The 13,323-nt window shown below is 49.4% G+C and overlaps 1 protein-coding gene across 12 annotated transcripts in view; it reads left to right on the top strand.

Moving 5' to 3' along the window:
- The window catches only part of NFYC (nuclear transcription factor Y subunit gamma), a 34,369-nt gene extending 25,690 nt beyond the window's left edge, over positions 1 to 8,679 (top strand). For 10 of the 12 annotated variants that reach the window (XM_082494091.1, XM_082494101.1, XM_082494096.1 and 7 more), the window contains 5 exons: positions 2,082 to 2,255; positions 2,570 to 2,728; positions 6,347 to 6,454; positions 7,194 to 7,253; positions 7,760 to 8,679. In XM_082494091.1, the coding sequence (XP_082350217.1) occupies positions 2,082 to 2,255; positions 2,570 to 2,728; positions 6,347 to 6,454; positions 7,194 to 7,253; positions 7,760 to 7,879 (621 nt within the window). In that variant the 3' untranslated portion in view covers positions 7,880 to 8,679. The remainder of the gene's footprint in view (positions 1 to 2,081; positions 2,256 to 2,569; positions 2,729 to 6,346; positions 6,455 to 7,193; positions 7,254 to 7,759) is intronic. The other 2 variants (XM_082494092.1, XM_082494093.1) reach the window with 2 other exon arrangements.
- Positions 8,680 to 13,323: the final 4,644 nt, after the last annotated feature.

Here is a 13,323-nt window from a genome sequence, read left to right as displayed (position 1 = left end):
CGTGTCTTGATGATACATCACACCAGAGCTGCGTCTTTTGGATTGCACAGCATCAGCAGTGAAACCCTGTCGGTCTTTGGATTGAAATAGGTTTTAGAGATCTGTCTCTCGCTGATACATCCACTGCCTGTGAACACTGCTGAATCACTGCAAATACTTCTTATGGCAAGAGAAGTTTAATGGAGAAATAGCTGCCTGGTAAGAATGTAGGTTAGGACTTTGCAGTGGAAAATACTCTGTTGATTCAACAGTGTTGAAAAGCGGCTGCCCATAGGGTGAGAGCCTGCACTTTTTGGCTGGGAGTACAATCTGTATTTTATCTCTACGGAGGAAAAGACTGTTTGACAAGTTAGTGTTGGTTACATGGAAGAGCTGGGAATGAAACCATGACTGTTATGTTGCTCTGGTAACTAAAGCTATTGCTTGAAAATAAAAGATGGCAAACGGTGTGATATAATCTAGTTCAAGCAGATTTGAATTTAAAGCCATTTTTGCCTGTAGTAAATGCAACTTAACCTGCAATAGATACTTACAGAAGTACTCAGTTGCTGTAATTGTTTTGGGATTCAGCTAGGAATTGAGGATTGGAGCGCTCTGGAAATAACAAATCTAAGGACTGGGCTTTACAGAAACAGCCACAGCTCTTCTATGCACGTGCTTTTATGGTTAACTGGAGACATATCCTGTTGAATGTATATTTTAAGTTTGTTATTAATCCCTCCCCCAAAGGATTTGATGAAGCGAGTAGGAATAATCAGTGAACTACCATGTGTAGGAAGTATCGTGAGTGTTTGATTGCAGTAGTTTGCAGTAGTGTGGGATAGTGCTAGTGCTTGCTCTGAGAGCCAGGCTTGGAAGTCACTGCTTGCTTACAGCTAACTGTAAACAACTTAATCTTTGGGGGGTAATTTTCTGGTAGGCTATTGAGAAACCTCCCAATAGTAAGTCCTTCCTTTAGTTGCTGTCCCTCTGAGAGACCAGCATCTGAGCAAAAGGTCTCTCTCACTCAAGGCTGATGCCCATCTAGAGGATGTACGTTGATCTTGTTTAATGTGAATTTTTCTTTTCCTGTCCAGTTGGATACACTGAAGGTAATCCACGTTTAATGCAGGGGAGTCAAGTGGACTTGTATAAGCGGGAGTCTACCATGTTGTAGCACGTGTAAACATCCTACACTCTCAGCTGTGAACTCGAGGTGGCTGGGAGAGGATTGTTTACGCCTTCTGCCATGGAGTGAACATCTGGTGAGCTGCATCTTCCGTAAGGTGCAAGTTCCAACTGCTCCTCTGGGGAGCTTAAGAATATTGATTCTTGAGTGTTAACGGCTTGCCACTTAACATAATCTCTGAAAATCTACTTCTTTGCCTAAAACGTCGTTAATCATAAGGGGCTTTTCTCTCCTAAAGACATGCTTAGATAAAACAAACCAGCAGTATAACAGCCTGTGTCTTGTGAAAGTGAGCCAGAGCAAAGCCTTTTGTTTCTTCACACTGTTGAGATATCCTGTTACCAGCAAAATCAGGCTGTTAAGCCACAGTACAAGATGCAGTTGTCACAGTTCTGGAAAAGCGGGATTTAAATAAAGGCACGACAGTATACATCAAGTCTGTGACTTTTATTCCCAGAGGTTTAACATCAGAGCTAGATTGAGATTTGTGTTGGGCACGTAGACTAAGAAGAGGGTTTTGTTGACAGATGAGGCTTTGTAAATCTTCCTGGTGCATTTGCAATTCATTCTGTGTAAAGATAACAGGCAATGATGGAATTTACTGAGGAGCTGTGTGGTTTTCAACTATGGTAATTTCATTCATTTGCTTCTCATAATGAAATTGATGACTACATTATTACACGCAGAGTATTGGAAATGGTTTTGATTTCCATATAGCTGAATAAATGAGGGAACCCGTTTTGATTTATCATTTCAGATTTACTTAGTTAAGCTGTTCTGAACGAGGTATTAAAGATACTTTCCCATGGAGCATGCTTATGGAGGGAGGTGGGGGGATGTTTCAGCTGTGGTTGGGGTGTTTGGATGTTGAGCTGTTCCCTCCCCATTTACCTGTCTCTTCCCTGTGCCGCAGGAAGAGGTGCGTCAGGCTGTGACCCCAGCTGAGCCTGTACAGTATTATTTCACGCTTGCTCAGCAGCCTGCTGCAGTGCAGGTTCAGGGGCAGCAGCAAGGACAACAGACCACCACGTCTACAACTACCATCCAGCCAGGACAGATCATCATCGCGCAGCCTCAGCAAGGGCAGGTGAGCCATGAGCAGCGGCCAGGGGCTTTGCAGTTCAGCGGAGCCCATGAAACCCTCGACTCGCCCACGTGCAACGGTCTCACTGCTCAGAACAGTCAATAACAATATAGAAATGTGTTTTCTGGTCATGACCAGGTGTTCAAATACCTTAGTAACAAGGGTCATCTAGGTCCTGGGTTCCCTTCGTGGTGGTTTAAGCATCAAGAAGTAACGGTGGGTCTAGGAAGCAGTCTGTCTCTTACAGTCTTTGTATCTTGTGGCTGTTTCACCTTGTTCAGTCCTCGCTTGGTCGTTATCCTCCATTTTGAATGCAGACTACCCCTGTGACGATGCAGGTTGGAGAAGGCCAGCAGGTACAGATAGTGCAGGCCCAGCCGCAAGGACAGACCCAGCAGGCTCAGAGTGGAACTGGGCAGACCATGCAAGTCATGCAGCAGATCATCACCAATACAGGAGAAATCCAGCAAATACCGGTAAGACTTTGCCAGTGGAAACGTGTAACAGTCTTGTGAGCAAACTGTCTGCTGGTGTTCTGGCATGAGACTGTATATGTACACTTTTTTAACTGTAAGAGGAAGTTGGGATTGAGTGGTGTGTTTCCTGCACTTAGGAAAACTAACCAGGTGTGACACGAAGTGGGAAATAAATCTAACCCATCTAGTGTAGACTCATTGCTTACCCCCAACACTTTCCTCTGAGTGAAACAGTTATGATTAGGAAGCAATAAATAAACTATTTCCTGGATAAACCTTAGTTCTTTACTACAGCATGGTTTCAATAAAGCATAATTAACTTATTTTGCCTTTACTTGGTTCTGCCTCTGCAGTCTGAAGTCATGACCTGGCAGACTGAGTGGGAAAGGTGCCATCTGTGAGTTTATTAATAAACTTTTATGTTATAAGAAATATTTCTACAAAATACTTGGGGCTGGTTGGAGGAATGGCTTTGCAGAACCAGAAGATATCTCCTCGCTTTCACGTCAGTGTAGACCTGCTGCGGCCTTAAGAATGGGATTTTGAGTACCCAGCATCAGCAGTAACATTCTGGCATGTGTCTTAGGTAAACATGTGGGTCAAAAAAATGTCACATTTTTCCCCCCTTCTCTGGAACTTATAATCACAACAAAGCTGGGTTTGTTGGTTCCCATATGGAAAATTTCACACCTCTTAAAGAGGAAAAAAAAAAAAAAACATATATATATATACATCTGTCCAGTTCTGTGTACTTAACCAGCAACCCAAAGGTCAGAGCAAGTGACCAGGACAAGCATTTCACTTTGTCTTTGATTTCTATTATTAAGAAGTGTACCTACAGCCGTGGCAGAACTGATCTTTCACACAAGTTTTGCTTTTCGAGATTTGCTAAGCTTCCCTCTGTACGTCGGCAAATGTTCGTGCTTTAACATAGCATCTTGAAAAAGGTTTAACTGTGGGTGTTGCCAGATTTTTCGAATTCACTTCCAAATTCTTTTCATCTCTTAAGTCTTAAGCTGATTCCTACTGCTTGGCTTAAGGTGTCGGTCAGAAAGGAACAGAAAGGAAGTGAATTGCTTGCCAAATATGGTGTTTTACTACAAGCAACCTTTTTTTCTTATCTGCATTCTCCACTACCTTTCTACTTTTTTTTTTTTTTTTCTTCCTTTTCTTATGAAAGTCTCTCCAAGATACTTGTTCTTCAAAGCGTTTTGGAAGGCGATCTCCACCTCCAGCCTCAGTGAATCCATTACTACAGTACTGAATGTTGCAGCATCCTCCTTTGGTTCAGCAATAAAAGAGTAGTTCATACTTGTTTTTCAGTTGTCTCCAGTGAATGCTGTAACACCTTACAAGAAGGGAGCTTGGAGATCTGCTAGGAGGAAGAATTCTTTATCAAGTAGCTCTGAGGGGGCCATAACTTTCTGCAGAAAGTCTATTCTCCATGTAGGTGGATCCTGTTGTAGGCGGTCCTGTGTTTCAGAAAGCTTTTTAGTTAGTGTCTGGTTTTGGCCAAGCGTATGCTTCTACCTTCCTCTTGTCTGGGAGCATCTAAGAACAGGTAGCTGTGACTGGTCCTCAGAAGCGTCTTAAGCTGCAGATGTAAGACAGAAACTGCGAAGTGCCAGAGGGTGGTATCTTTTCTCTTTGGGAGCACTTGGGTCTATAACAATTGCAAGACTGCAAGACAGAGCAACTTAGGAGCAGTGCTCTGATGAAATAGTCACAATTCATGCTTCTGTATCAAGCAGAGATCCTATTTTGACTGTAATTAAGAGGATTCTTCTTAATCTCAGCGTGTTGAAGAAACACAGTTCGTGCTGAAGAAAGCATCTTTCCCCTTGCTCGCTTCCGCAAGTAAAGTGAAATAGAACGTGGAGCCATGCACTCGCTGCGAGAGCTTTTTTGTGCCCTAACCTGGAAAGCAGTTTTTGTTTGGCTTCACAGAATTGCGGTCCTTGGTCTCTTCAGTGCTGCTGTCCCTTTTGTTCTCTTTCTGCTGTACTTTTATTATTTTTCCATTGAGTTTCTTTTCTCTTTTGATATAGTTAGTGCTATCTTCTGATAGCTCCTTCTTGCTCTGGTATCTGTTCAGGTTCAGCAAAGAATCTTTCATAACACAAATATGACAGTTTGAAACACACTCATAAAACTGGTAGCGCCTCTGGCGATTGCAGGAGTGTTGAGAGAATCTTACTAATGTTGACTGCTGGTTTTCCACGTGCTCTTCATACTTTGTACACTTCTCTACTGCAATTTACCACTTACTCTAGCACCACAGGTTGCCTCTGGAAGGTGGCTTTTAGTTTTTAAAAACAGAAAAAAATGGAAGTGTATATGTCAATTAAATGGTAATAATTTGTTTGTCTCCATTAATTTTGTGTTAAATTTAATCTGTATCTCAGCTAGACCTCATTGGACAGCTTCTTTGGAGCTTACTCTCATTTCTGGAAGAACGCTCTGTCTACATTGCTTTCATCCATTCAGTTAGTAGTGCTGTTAAAATCTATGCAGGAAGCCCCCAGTGTGGAAAACATGATCTGCAGGCAGATCTTGGTGCAGAAAAAAAATCTTTATTGAAATGTTTATGCTCGTGGGGAGTTTATTTGCTCTTGAAATAATATTGAAGCTTTTAGACACAGCTGGTGAAGTCAGTAGCGTTTGGTAGATGCCAAGACTGTGTTCTAGGCACTTGAACATTTGTCAGTGAGCAGTTTTAAAGTATTTTGTATGTCCTTCTCTTCCCTTTTTAAAAAGAAAAAAAAAACTCAAAACATTTATTTTTGTATATAATTAACCTTAAGACTGTGAATCTAAATGTTCTAAAGTTAAGTAACACTAATCATACTGTGACCTTTTTATTGCTTCTCAGATGTGCGTTAGTAGTATTAGCTGTTTATATCCCAGAAAATGCAAGATGAGAGTTGAGGGTACCATGACGCCATTGTCTTCATATCCCGCACCCCCAAGCACCTAACCTTGCAAGATCAGGGCTGTAGGAAATAAATTTGCATTTAAATGTTATATACAAAGTGTTGACATGGAAGGTATTGGCCTGTGCCAGGTGGGTGTTGACATTGGCAGAGAGTTGCATTAAAAGCTTCCAAATATTACCTTGCAATATTCCTGGGTTTTGTCATCTCTGCTGTCTTTATGTGAAAATTTCCCATACGTTCTTTTATGTTTTTTTGGCAGGATATAATAGGAGTGTCATTATGTGCAGCTAGCTCATAACAATCTTCTTTATGTGAAACGATACATCAAAGTAGTAACTCGATTCTCGTAACCAAAAAGAAAAATAAGTGTTCTCAAAGCTCTCTGAAATTTAGCGATTAATATGCTTTAGCTACTAACTGACCACTCCTGGTCTGGAGAAAGAAGTAATGTTGTGCTTCCTCGGGGTTTTACTTCAAGAACCTGCAGGAGTTCTGTGAACTTCATTCTTGCTTTGGCAGGGTCTGTGGTAGTTACTCATCTAAACTGTTAATCAACTGAAGCTTCCCGGTGTCATCTATTACTCTGGCTTCTGTTGTGGAAACAAGAAGGCAAGTTTGTGTGTTTCAGGTTACACAGTTATCTGTTTAATTTTCTTTCCCTGCCCCCTCCGCTTGTCTCCAGGTTCAGTTGAATGCTGGCCAGCTGCAGTATATCCGCTTAGCCCAACCTGTGTCAGGCACCCAGGTAGTCCAGGGGCAGATCCAGACGCTTGCAACCAATGCACAGCAGGTAGGCACTCGAACAGCAGGGCTGACATTAACTGGTAAAGTGTTGTTCCCTAGCTCCTGAAACGGCAAATTCCAGTCGAAATTACCAGCTCTTGGGCTAGGATTCCTGCGTTTCTTTTCTTCCTGTTACTTTCGTCGGAATGATTAAGCAAGGAGCATAGCGGAAGCCTCCTTTACCTATATGGGAAAGGTGCATGCATATATGTATGTGTGTGTGTGTCTCGCTCTATAAAGCTCGTGCTGCTTCTGAGCTGGCTGCAGGTAAAAACTTCAGTTCATCAACCTTCTCTTTACTTCTGCTCCTTCTGGCTGGGTGAGGGAGGAGCAGCCGCGCAACCTCTCAGGAAAGCTGTTGCAGAGGTGAAACATCAAGACCAGCGTTGCTGCCGGCAGGCTGTCTCATGTTCTTGTTGAGACTGGTCGCTAAGGGATTCTTCTCTGCCTTCAGAGGATAGGAAGGCTGCTGCTTTTCTGTGATCCTGGAGGCCACATTCTCCTCACAGAAGCCAGGGAGGACATGCTTGTGTTTGGTTTGGAAGGGCTGAATCCCATGTCCTTTGTTCTTGACTCGCGGTTAGCGCCAGCATGACTGCGGGCCAGCGGCGTAAGCCGTATCTTACCACATGGTGGGGTAATGAAGTTTGAAAGAGTCTCTTGAAAGGCAGCAGCAGAATATTGGTAGCGGGGTTCTGCCCTTCTCCGAAGCGCTGTCAGTGACCGTCCTTCTCTTATCCTTGTAGATAACGCAGACAGAAGTCCAGCAAGGACAGCAGCAGTTCAGCCAGTTCACAGACGGACAGGTAAGAACATGGAGTCCGTTGGTACTACACCCCTTTGAAGTCAAGGGCTAGAAAAGTCTGAAAGTCTGCATCGGCTCCTCCTGATAAAACACTGCTACTGCAGGATAAGTGGATGTTGTGCCAATCTTAATTCAGGTGGATTCTTTGTGTTCTGCTGCCTTTGCTCCCAATTAATCCAGTCCCTCACACTCTGAGTGGGATCCAGTTTAGTCCTGACCGGTTTAGGAATAAAGGTCTCAACACGTAGGTATTTGCTGTTGCTTAAGTAGCCTGAACTCAGAAATTCACAGAATTACTTTGTTATGATTTAGCAGCAAATTTCAAGCAGCGATTTGTGCTCTGTTTCTTTGGGGGGGGACGACAGATCTTACTTGGGCCTGAGCGTTGCTGTTAGAGCCACCACTGAATTTGTAGGGTTAATGCCCGGCGTTGTGCTTAGGGGGGGCTGGTGCTGGGTGTGATGGGAACTGACAGTCGTTTCTTTGCCCTGCTTCTGTCTCTGCCAGCAACTTTATCAGATCCAGCAAGTGACCATGCCTGCAGGCCAGGACATCACCCAGCCCATGTTCATTCAGTCCACCAACCAAACCTCAGACGGCCAAGCCACACAAGTGACAGGGGACTGAACGGGGACGTTGTAGCGAGTCTTCCCTCTGCGTGGAAACGAGGCCCGTACCAGCTTGACGTGTGCCATACCAACCCGGTCTGATGAATACATCTGCTTCTGTGTATCTGTACTTGGTATTAAGCCTATAGTAGGCTGCAATCTCCGGTGCACTGTACACCTTCCTCTGGTGGGTATGAGAGAATATCCAACAGACACTGACAAGAATGCAATATTTTTATTTTTATTTTTAGAAATCAATATTTCAGTGTATTCAGCTGCTTGTTCAGACCCATGAAACTGAAAGAGAACTAATCAAAAGGAATCTGTAGCATCTCATTGAGCAATGTGTAAAACGTTTTTATCTAGTAAAATTATTAAAGGGTACTGCATCTGGCTTGTGTAAGAGCTTTATTCCTGCTATTCTGTTTGTATTTTTCTCTGAATAGAGCTAGATTCAGTCCTCCCATCTCAATGGTTTATTAGGGGTATATGGGGGGAATGTGTGTGTGTGTGTGTGTGTCAGATTTTCCTCTCCTGCCTCCTTTTTTGGTAAGCCGGAGCATTGGCTATATGCAGCTCGAGGGTAGGGAGTAGGGGAGGAGTAATTAAAGTGAAAACAACAACAACAAAAAAACATTCCTTATATGATGACTGTATTTTCTAAGGGCAAAAGATTCTTTAATTTGGCCTGGTTTATTCCAGAAACACTAATGGAAGTCTGGACAAACCCCAGCCCTGCTGTTAACTGTTGTACTAGCTTCAGTCGATGCATGTAATATAAGCTTCATAAAATGAAATAAATTTTCCTTTGTAAGATAATGTGTGTGCTTTCTTTGAGATCCAGTGCCAAGCAAAGAGCTTCCTGAATCCCTGAAAGTTGTTACACCCCAAGTAGTGAAACCTGGAGGAGGGGTTGGACGAGGGTTTGCGTGAGGCTGGAGGTTTGGGGACACCCCCCACGCCGGGGGCGTTGTACAGGGATCCCTTCCACAGAGCGCAGCCCTTCGGGTGCGGGTACCATGGCTGCGCCACCTCTCCCTGCAGCTTCTGTGCGCGGGATCTAGCTAAACCCACGGGGAGGAATTTGGGGCAGGTTTGAGCGAACTCCAGAGGTCAGGTTTAACTGACCACACTGCAGAGATCCTGGAAGCGTTTGGCCCAGTTTAGGTCCGAGCTAAAAGAGGGGTGCGAGTTCGTAACTGAGAACCTTTGTGTGTCCGACATCAAGCAGCCTGACATAGTTGGCGCTTTGTCCAGGAGAGGCTCGGTGGCTTTGTGCAGGGCTCGGCAGAGCCGGGGGACAGCGCCGGCGCTGCCACTTGTTTTTCACTGGCAGAAGCACCGAGTTTGCCACGGTGCCGTGATAAGGAGAGGCTGGCTGCTCCCGCGGGTAGCAGGTAGCCCAGATGCAGGCTGTGTGGCCCCTGTGGGTGCTCTCCCTGGCAGTGCCCAGCGGTGTGGGGCGAGAAGCTCTCCTCGGGTGCAGGTGCCTGCACGAGAGCTGCGGGGGTGGGGGGGGTAGCTGCTGCTGGAGAAGGAAAACTCCGCTTCAGCATTTGGCTGGTGCAAACTACTAAATCTGGGCCAGGTTGTTCCAGTCAGGCGAGGGAGCTTGCTGCATTACCTGCACCTCCTGGGCTTTCTAAATGTCAATTTTCTTATATATATATATATATATAAACTCTTTTTCTTATTATTTTTTTCCAGTCCTGCAATGCCTGGGAGCCAGCAGCGCACTGCAGCAGCAGCAGAGCGATGCAGCCCGGTGCCCTGCTGAGCATCAGCCCGCTGGTACCACAGCCTTGTGCGGGCAGAGTGAGGGGTGGGTGGCCGAGCTCCTGGCGGAGCATCTCCTGTGCACGGAAAAGATGAAGTCCCGGGGTGGGAAAAAGCGCCTTGCGTGAAAACTCCATGTGTGGGGACCGGCCACGAGAGGTCACCCGTGGGCGACTGCTGCACAGGGAAAGGCTGGAGCGGGGTTGGGGGAGCGAGGCTGGTTTGGGTGTACCTTCCCCTGGAGCCAGGGGCCAGCGTGCGGCTGGTGGCAATGGTCCCCAGCAGCCTGGTCCTCTGGTCCAAGCTGCCATCGGTCCCCAGCAGCCGGATCCCGCCACAACAAAGGTGCCACGGCCAGGCCCGCGCTTCCCACCGTCCCTCTGCAGCAAGGCTAGAAGAGATGGGTTTGGCAAAGCATCCTTTTCGCTCACCCCCCGGGAGCAGAGCTGGGGAATCGGCTTGTAAGGCTGGAGTGAGACATGCGGCTCCTGGAAGGGGGAGCAGAGCGGGCAGCTGCTTTGCCTTATCAGCCACTGGCAGAGGTAGCAAGCGAAGCTCTTCCAAAGGAAAGCTCTTTACCCAAAGCAGTTGTGTTTGCTTGAAATAGTTTAAATTTGAATGGGAATAAATTACTTAAAGGACAGAAAATAGGAGCGAGATGCTGCTCCTGAAAGGATAGTACTTTCCAGCAAAAGCCTCTACCTCTAGTCAAGGGGGATGCTGGCTTTGAGATGCTCAGTGTCATCCCTATGGTCACCAAAAACCTGATCTCATCCAGGAGTGTGGGAACATAACAGGCAGTCAATGCTGAAGCTGATCGTGTCAATATTTAGCTGATAATGGAGATAAGACCTCATCTGCGCTGCCAGAGGAGCGCCCTGGCTGACTGCAACAGGAAAAGTGTTTTGAAGAGCGCTGACATCGTTTGTCTGTCACAGGTACTACAAACCTCGGACATTATTAAGAGCCAAATCTTCCATATGAAGACACACACGTTCGTTTGATCTTCCGAGGCAGCGTGGCGACAAACCGAGCGGCGTGGGGTGATGCAGAAGGAAATGCGCGTTCCCCGAGAGGCCGGGTGAGCCGTGGCACCCGCGGGTAGGGGCGCCAGACCCTCTGTGGGCAGCTCAGCAAGTGCCACCGGGCTGCACGGCAACTGCGGTGGGTGACGATGTCCGAAGGTGGCAGAGCTAATCGCACCTCCGGGAACCCGGGGGATGAAAGCTGATTGGAAAGCAGCGTTTTTCCCCCAAGGGCCGGTTTGAGTTTCCTTTTCTCCTTGGGGTGATGAGCTAAGCACAACCCTGGTGCGGGCGAGCGCTGGATGGTGACGCTTGGGAACTGGGGCGCTCGGTTTACTGCGGGTTTTGCTGCTGACGGCTGCCCTTCCCCGGGGCTGCTGCATCCAGCCACCCTCTTTAAGGAAAAACTCGCTGCAGTGAAGGTCACGCTGCCACGGCGGGGATCGGGAGCCCCGAGGACCACAGGGTGCGAGAGCCACCAGGCACGTAGGGAAAAGTACTCGGGTGAAGCCACCCCCCACGCAGCCTCTCCCGGTGCGGGCTCTGGGCTCACCGCCTGCAGCGAGCACCGGCAAACCACGTTTCCTCGGGGAGCGGCACTGGCTCTTCTCCGCTGCCACCACTGCAGGACTCTCGATCTTCGCAGGGACCCAATGCTGCTGGAGGGATTCTGTTGTGAACCGTCCCGAGGCAGCCGAGCCAGTGCCAGAGCACCCCGGGGGTGCAAAGCCCACTTGAAGACCTTGTCCATTCTTCCTTCCTCGCCTTCGGAGCTGGGAAAAGGAGCCGAGTCCCTGACCCGTCCCACTACCACACAGGCAGTGTTGCAGCAGAGCGGAGCGGATGTGTCCCTGTTCCTCCCGCGGGGCTGCTCTGGGATGCGCCACAGCTCCCAGCGATGCTGCCGTCGCTCTGAGCACGGGGTCAGGGCGGGCGAGCGCTGACATGGCCCCGCAGCAGCGCCGGGACATGGACTGGGGCTTTGCCATAGCTTTGGGGCAGAGCAACCCACAGCTCCGAGGGTTGTTCCCCATCGCACACCCGGAGGGTTGTTCCCCATCGCACACCCGGCGGCAGAGGGATGGAGCCCTCCGAAGCGAGGCCGGGGCGTCCCAGCCGCTTGTTTGTCAGAGCGTGTGCGAGCACCGACGCCAGGAGCTAATTGCCCTGGGCCAAGGCCAAGCCGGCGGCAGAAGCAGGTGCTCGGCAGCCCTCCCCGCTCCCCACGCCGCTGCTGCCGCTGCCGGCTGTGCCCGGTGCTCACCCAGCTCCCGGGGCAATGCCAGCCCTGGGTCCCCTGTGGCCGCTTGCCCCCAGCTCTGCCTGTCCCGGCCACCGAGCACCCAATCAGGCTCCCTCACACCAAAGGGGGCTGATTGCATCCTCCCCTCCGCGATGTCCCCCCCAGCTCTGCCCAGGACTCCCCAGCATCCCCCCATCCAGGGAGCCAGGCTGGCACTGTGCTGCGGTCCCCGTGCCCGGGTGAGGAGTCCCGGTTCCCAGCCCCCGTCCTGCTTGCGCCTCTCCCCAGCCCGCAGCCCTGCAGCTGCATACCAGGGCGGCAAAACTTACTGGAAATCCTGTAGATGCAAATCCTTGGCCTCCCATCCGTGCCAGGAACTTGAGCTGCAATCCCAAGAGGGCAGCAGGCTCCAAGCACGCAGGCCTCCCCGCTCGCCATCACCCAGCCTCGGAAATCCTCTCCAATGTTTCATCAGCGTCGGAGGACGCGAGCGGCTCTGCGGGACCCCCATGGCCGGGCAGGTGGGGGGCAATGCCAGCAGATCCTGGGATGGCTTCCCAAAACCTCTGCCCCTTCCCGATGGATGGGTCAGTACCGTGTTGATCCAGACTGCCTGGCTCCATCCCAAAACCTCCCAGCTCCGGGATCGGCGGAGCTTCTCAGGGTCCGGACAGTGACAAGGCGCGGATGGGACCTGCCCCCTCCCCGCGCGTGGTGACCCACAGCACCAGCCCAGCGCCAGCTCCGTGGCCCCGTTAACCCACCCCCGGGCGCTCAGCCCAGCCGGTCGCCCCCGGCATCGCTGGGGGGCTGAGCCCGCAGCCTTGCAGAGAGTTCCCTTGGCTACCAGGGGGCTGCCCGGGGGCTAAAAAGCAAAAAGAAAACCGCAGGAGGCCAGAAAGCGACAGTAACGGAGAGGGCGGCTGCTGGGTGGTGGCAGCACGCTTTCTCCCCTAATTTATTAGCAGCTCGCTGATTCCAGCAAACAATTTAGAGAAGTGACGTCTTTGTTTAAAAAAAAAAAAAACAGCAGTTCTTCTTCACTTACAGCTCTGCTGAGGCTTCCCTGGAAAGCCCGGGACATCAGCCTGGATATTCCCCATCCAGCTGCGAAAGCAGCAGCCGGAATAAAACAATTCCCACCTCCCCCCTGACTCCTCTCGAGCGAGCGCCCACCTTGGCCGAAGTCCTTTCCAGGTCACCTTAACCCTGCCCCCTCCGCAGCCCGGAGGCTTTAATCAATCGCCAGGTGAAACCTAAACCTCACCACCGAGGGGAATACGCTGAACCACACGGATGAAGGTCAGGGTGCTCCCGCCGCAGCGGCTCGGCCGCGGGGAGCGTCTGCCGGTGGGGGTGAGACGTGCTGAGGGGACCCTGTGCGCAGCTCTGGGGGTGGCGTCCCCATGGGGAGGACGT

Source organism: Vanellus vanellus (genome assembly GCF_965231255.1).
Source record: "Vanellus vanellus genome assembly, chromosome: 22".
In the NCBI taxonomy this organism is placed as follows: domain Eukaryota; kingdom Metazoa; phylum Chordata; class Aves; order Charadriiformes; family Charadriidae; genus Vanellus; species Vanellus vanellus.
The sequence above is the reverse complement of the archived record's forward strand: the minus strand, read 5'-3'. Positions and strand labels throughout refer to the sequence as shown.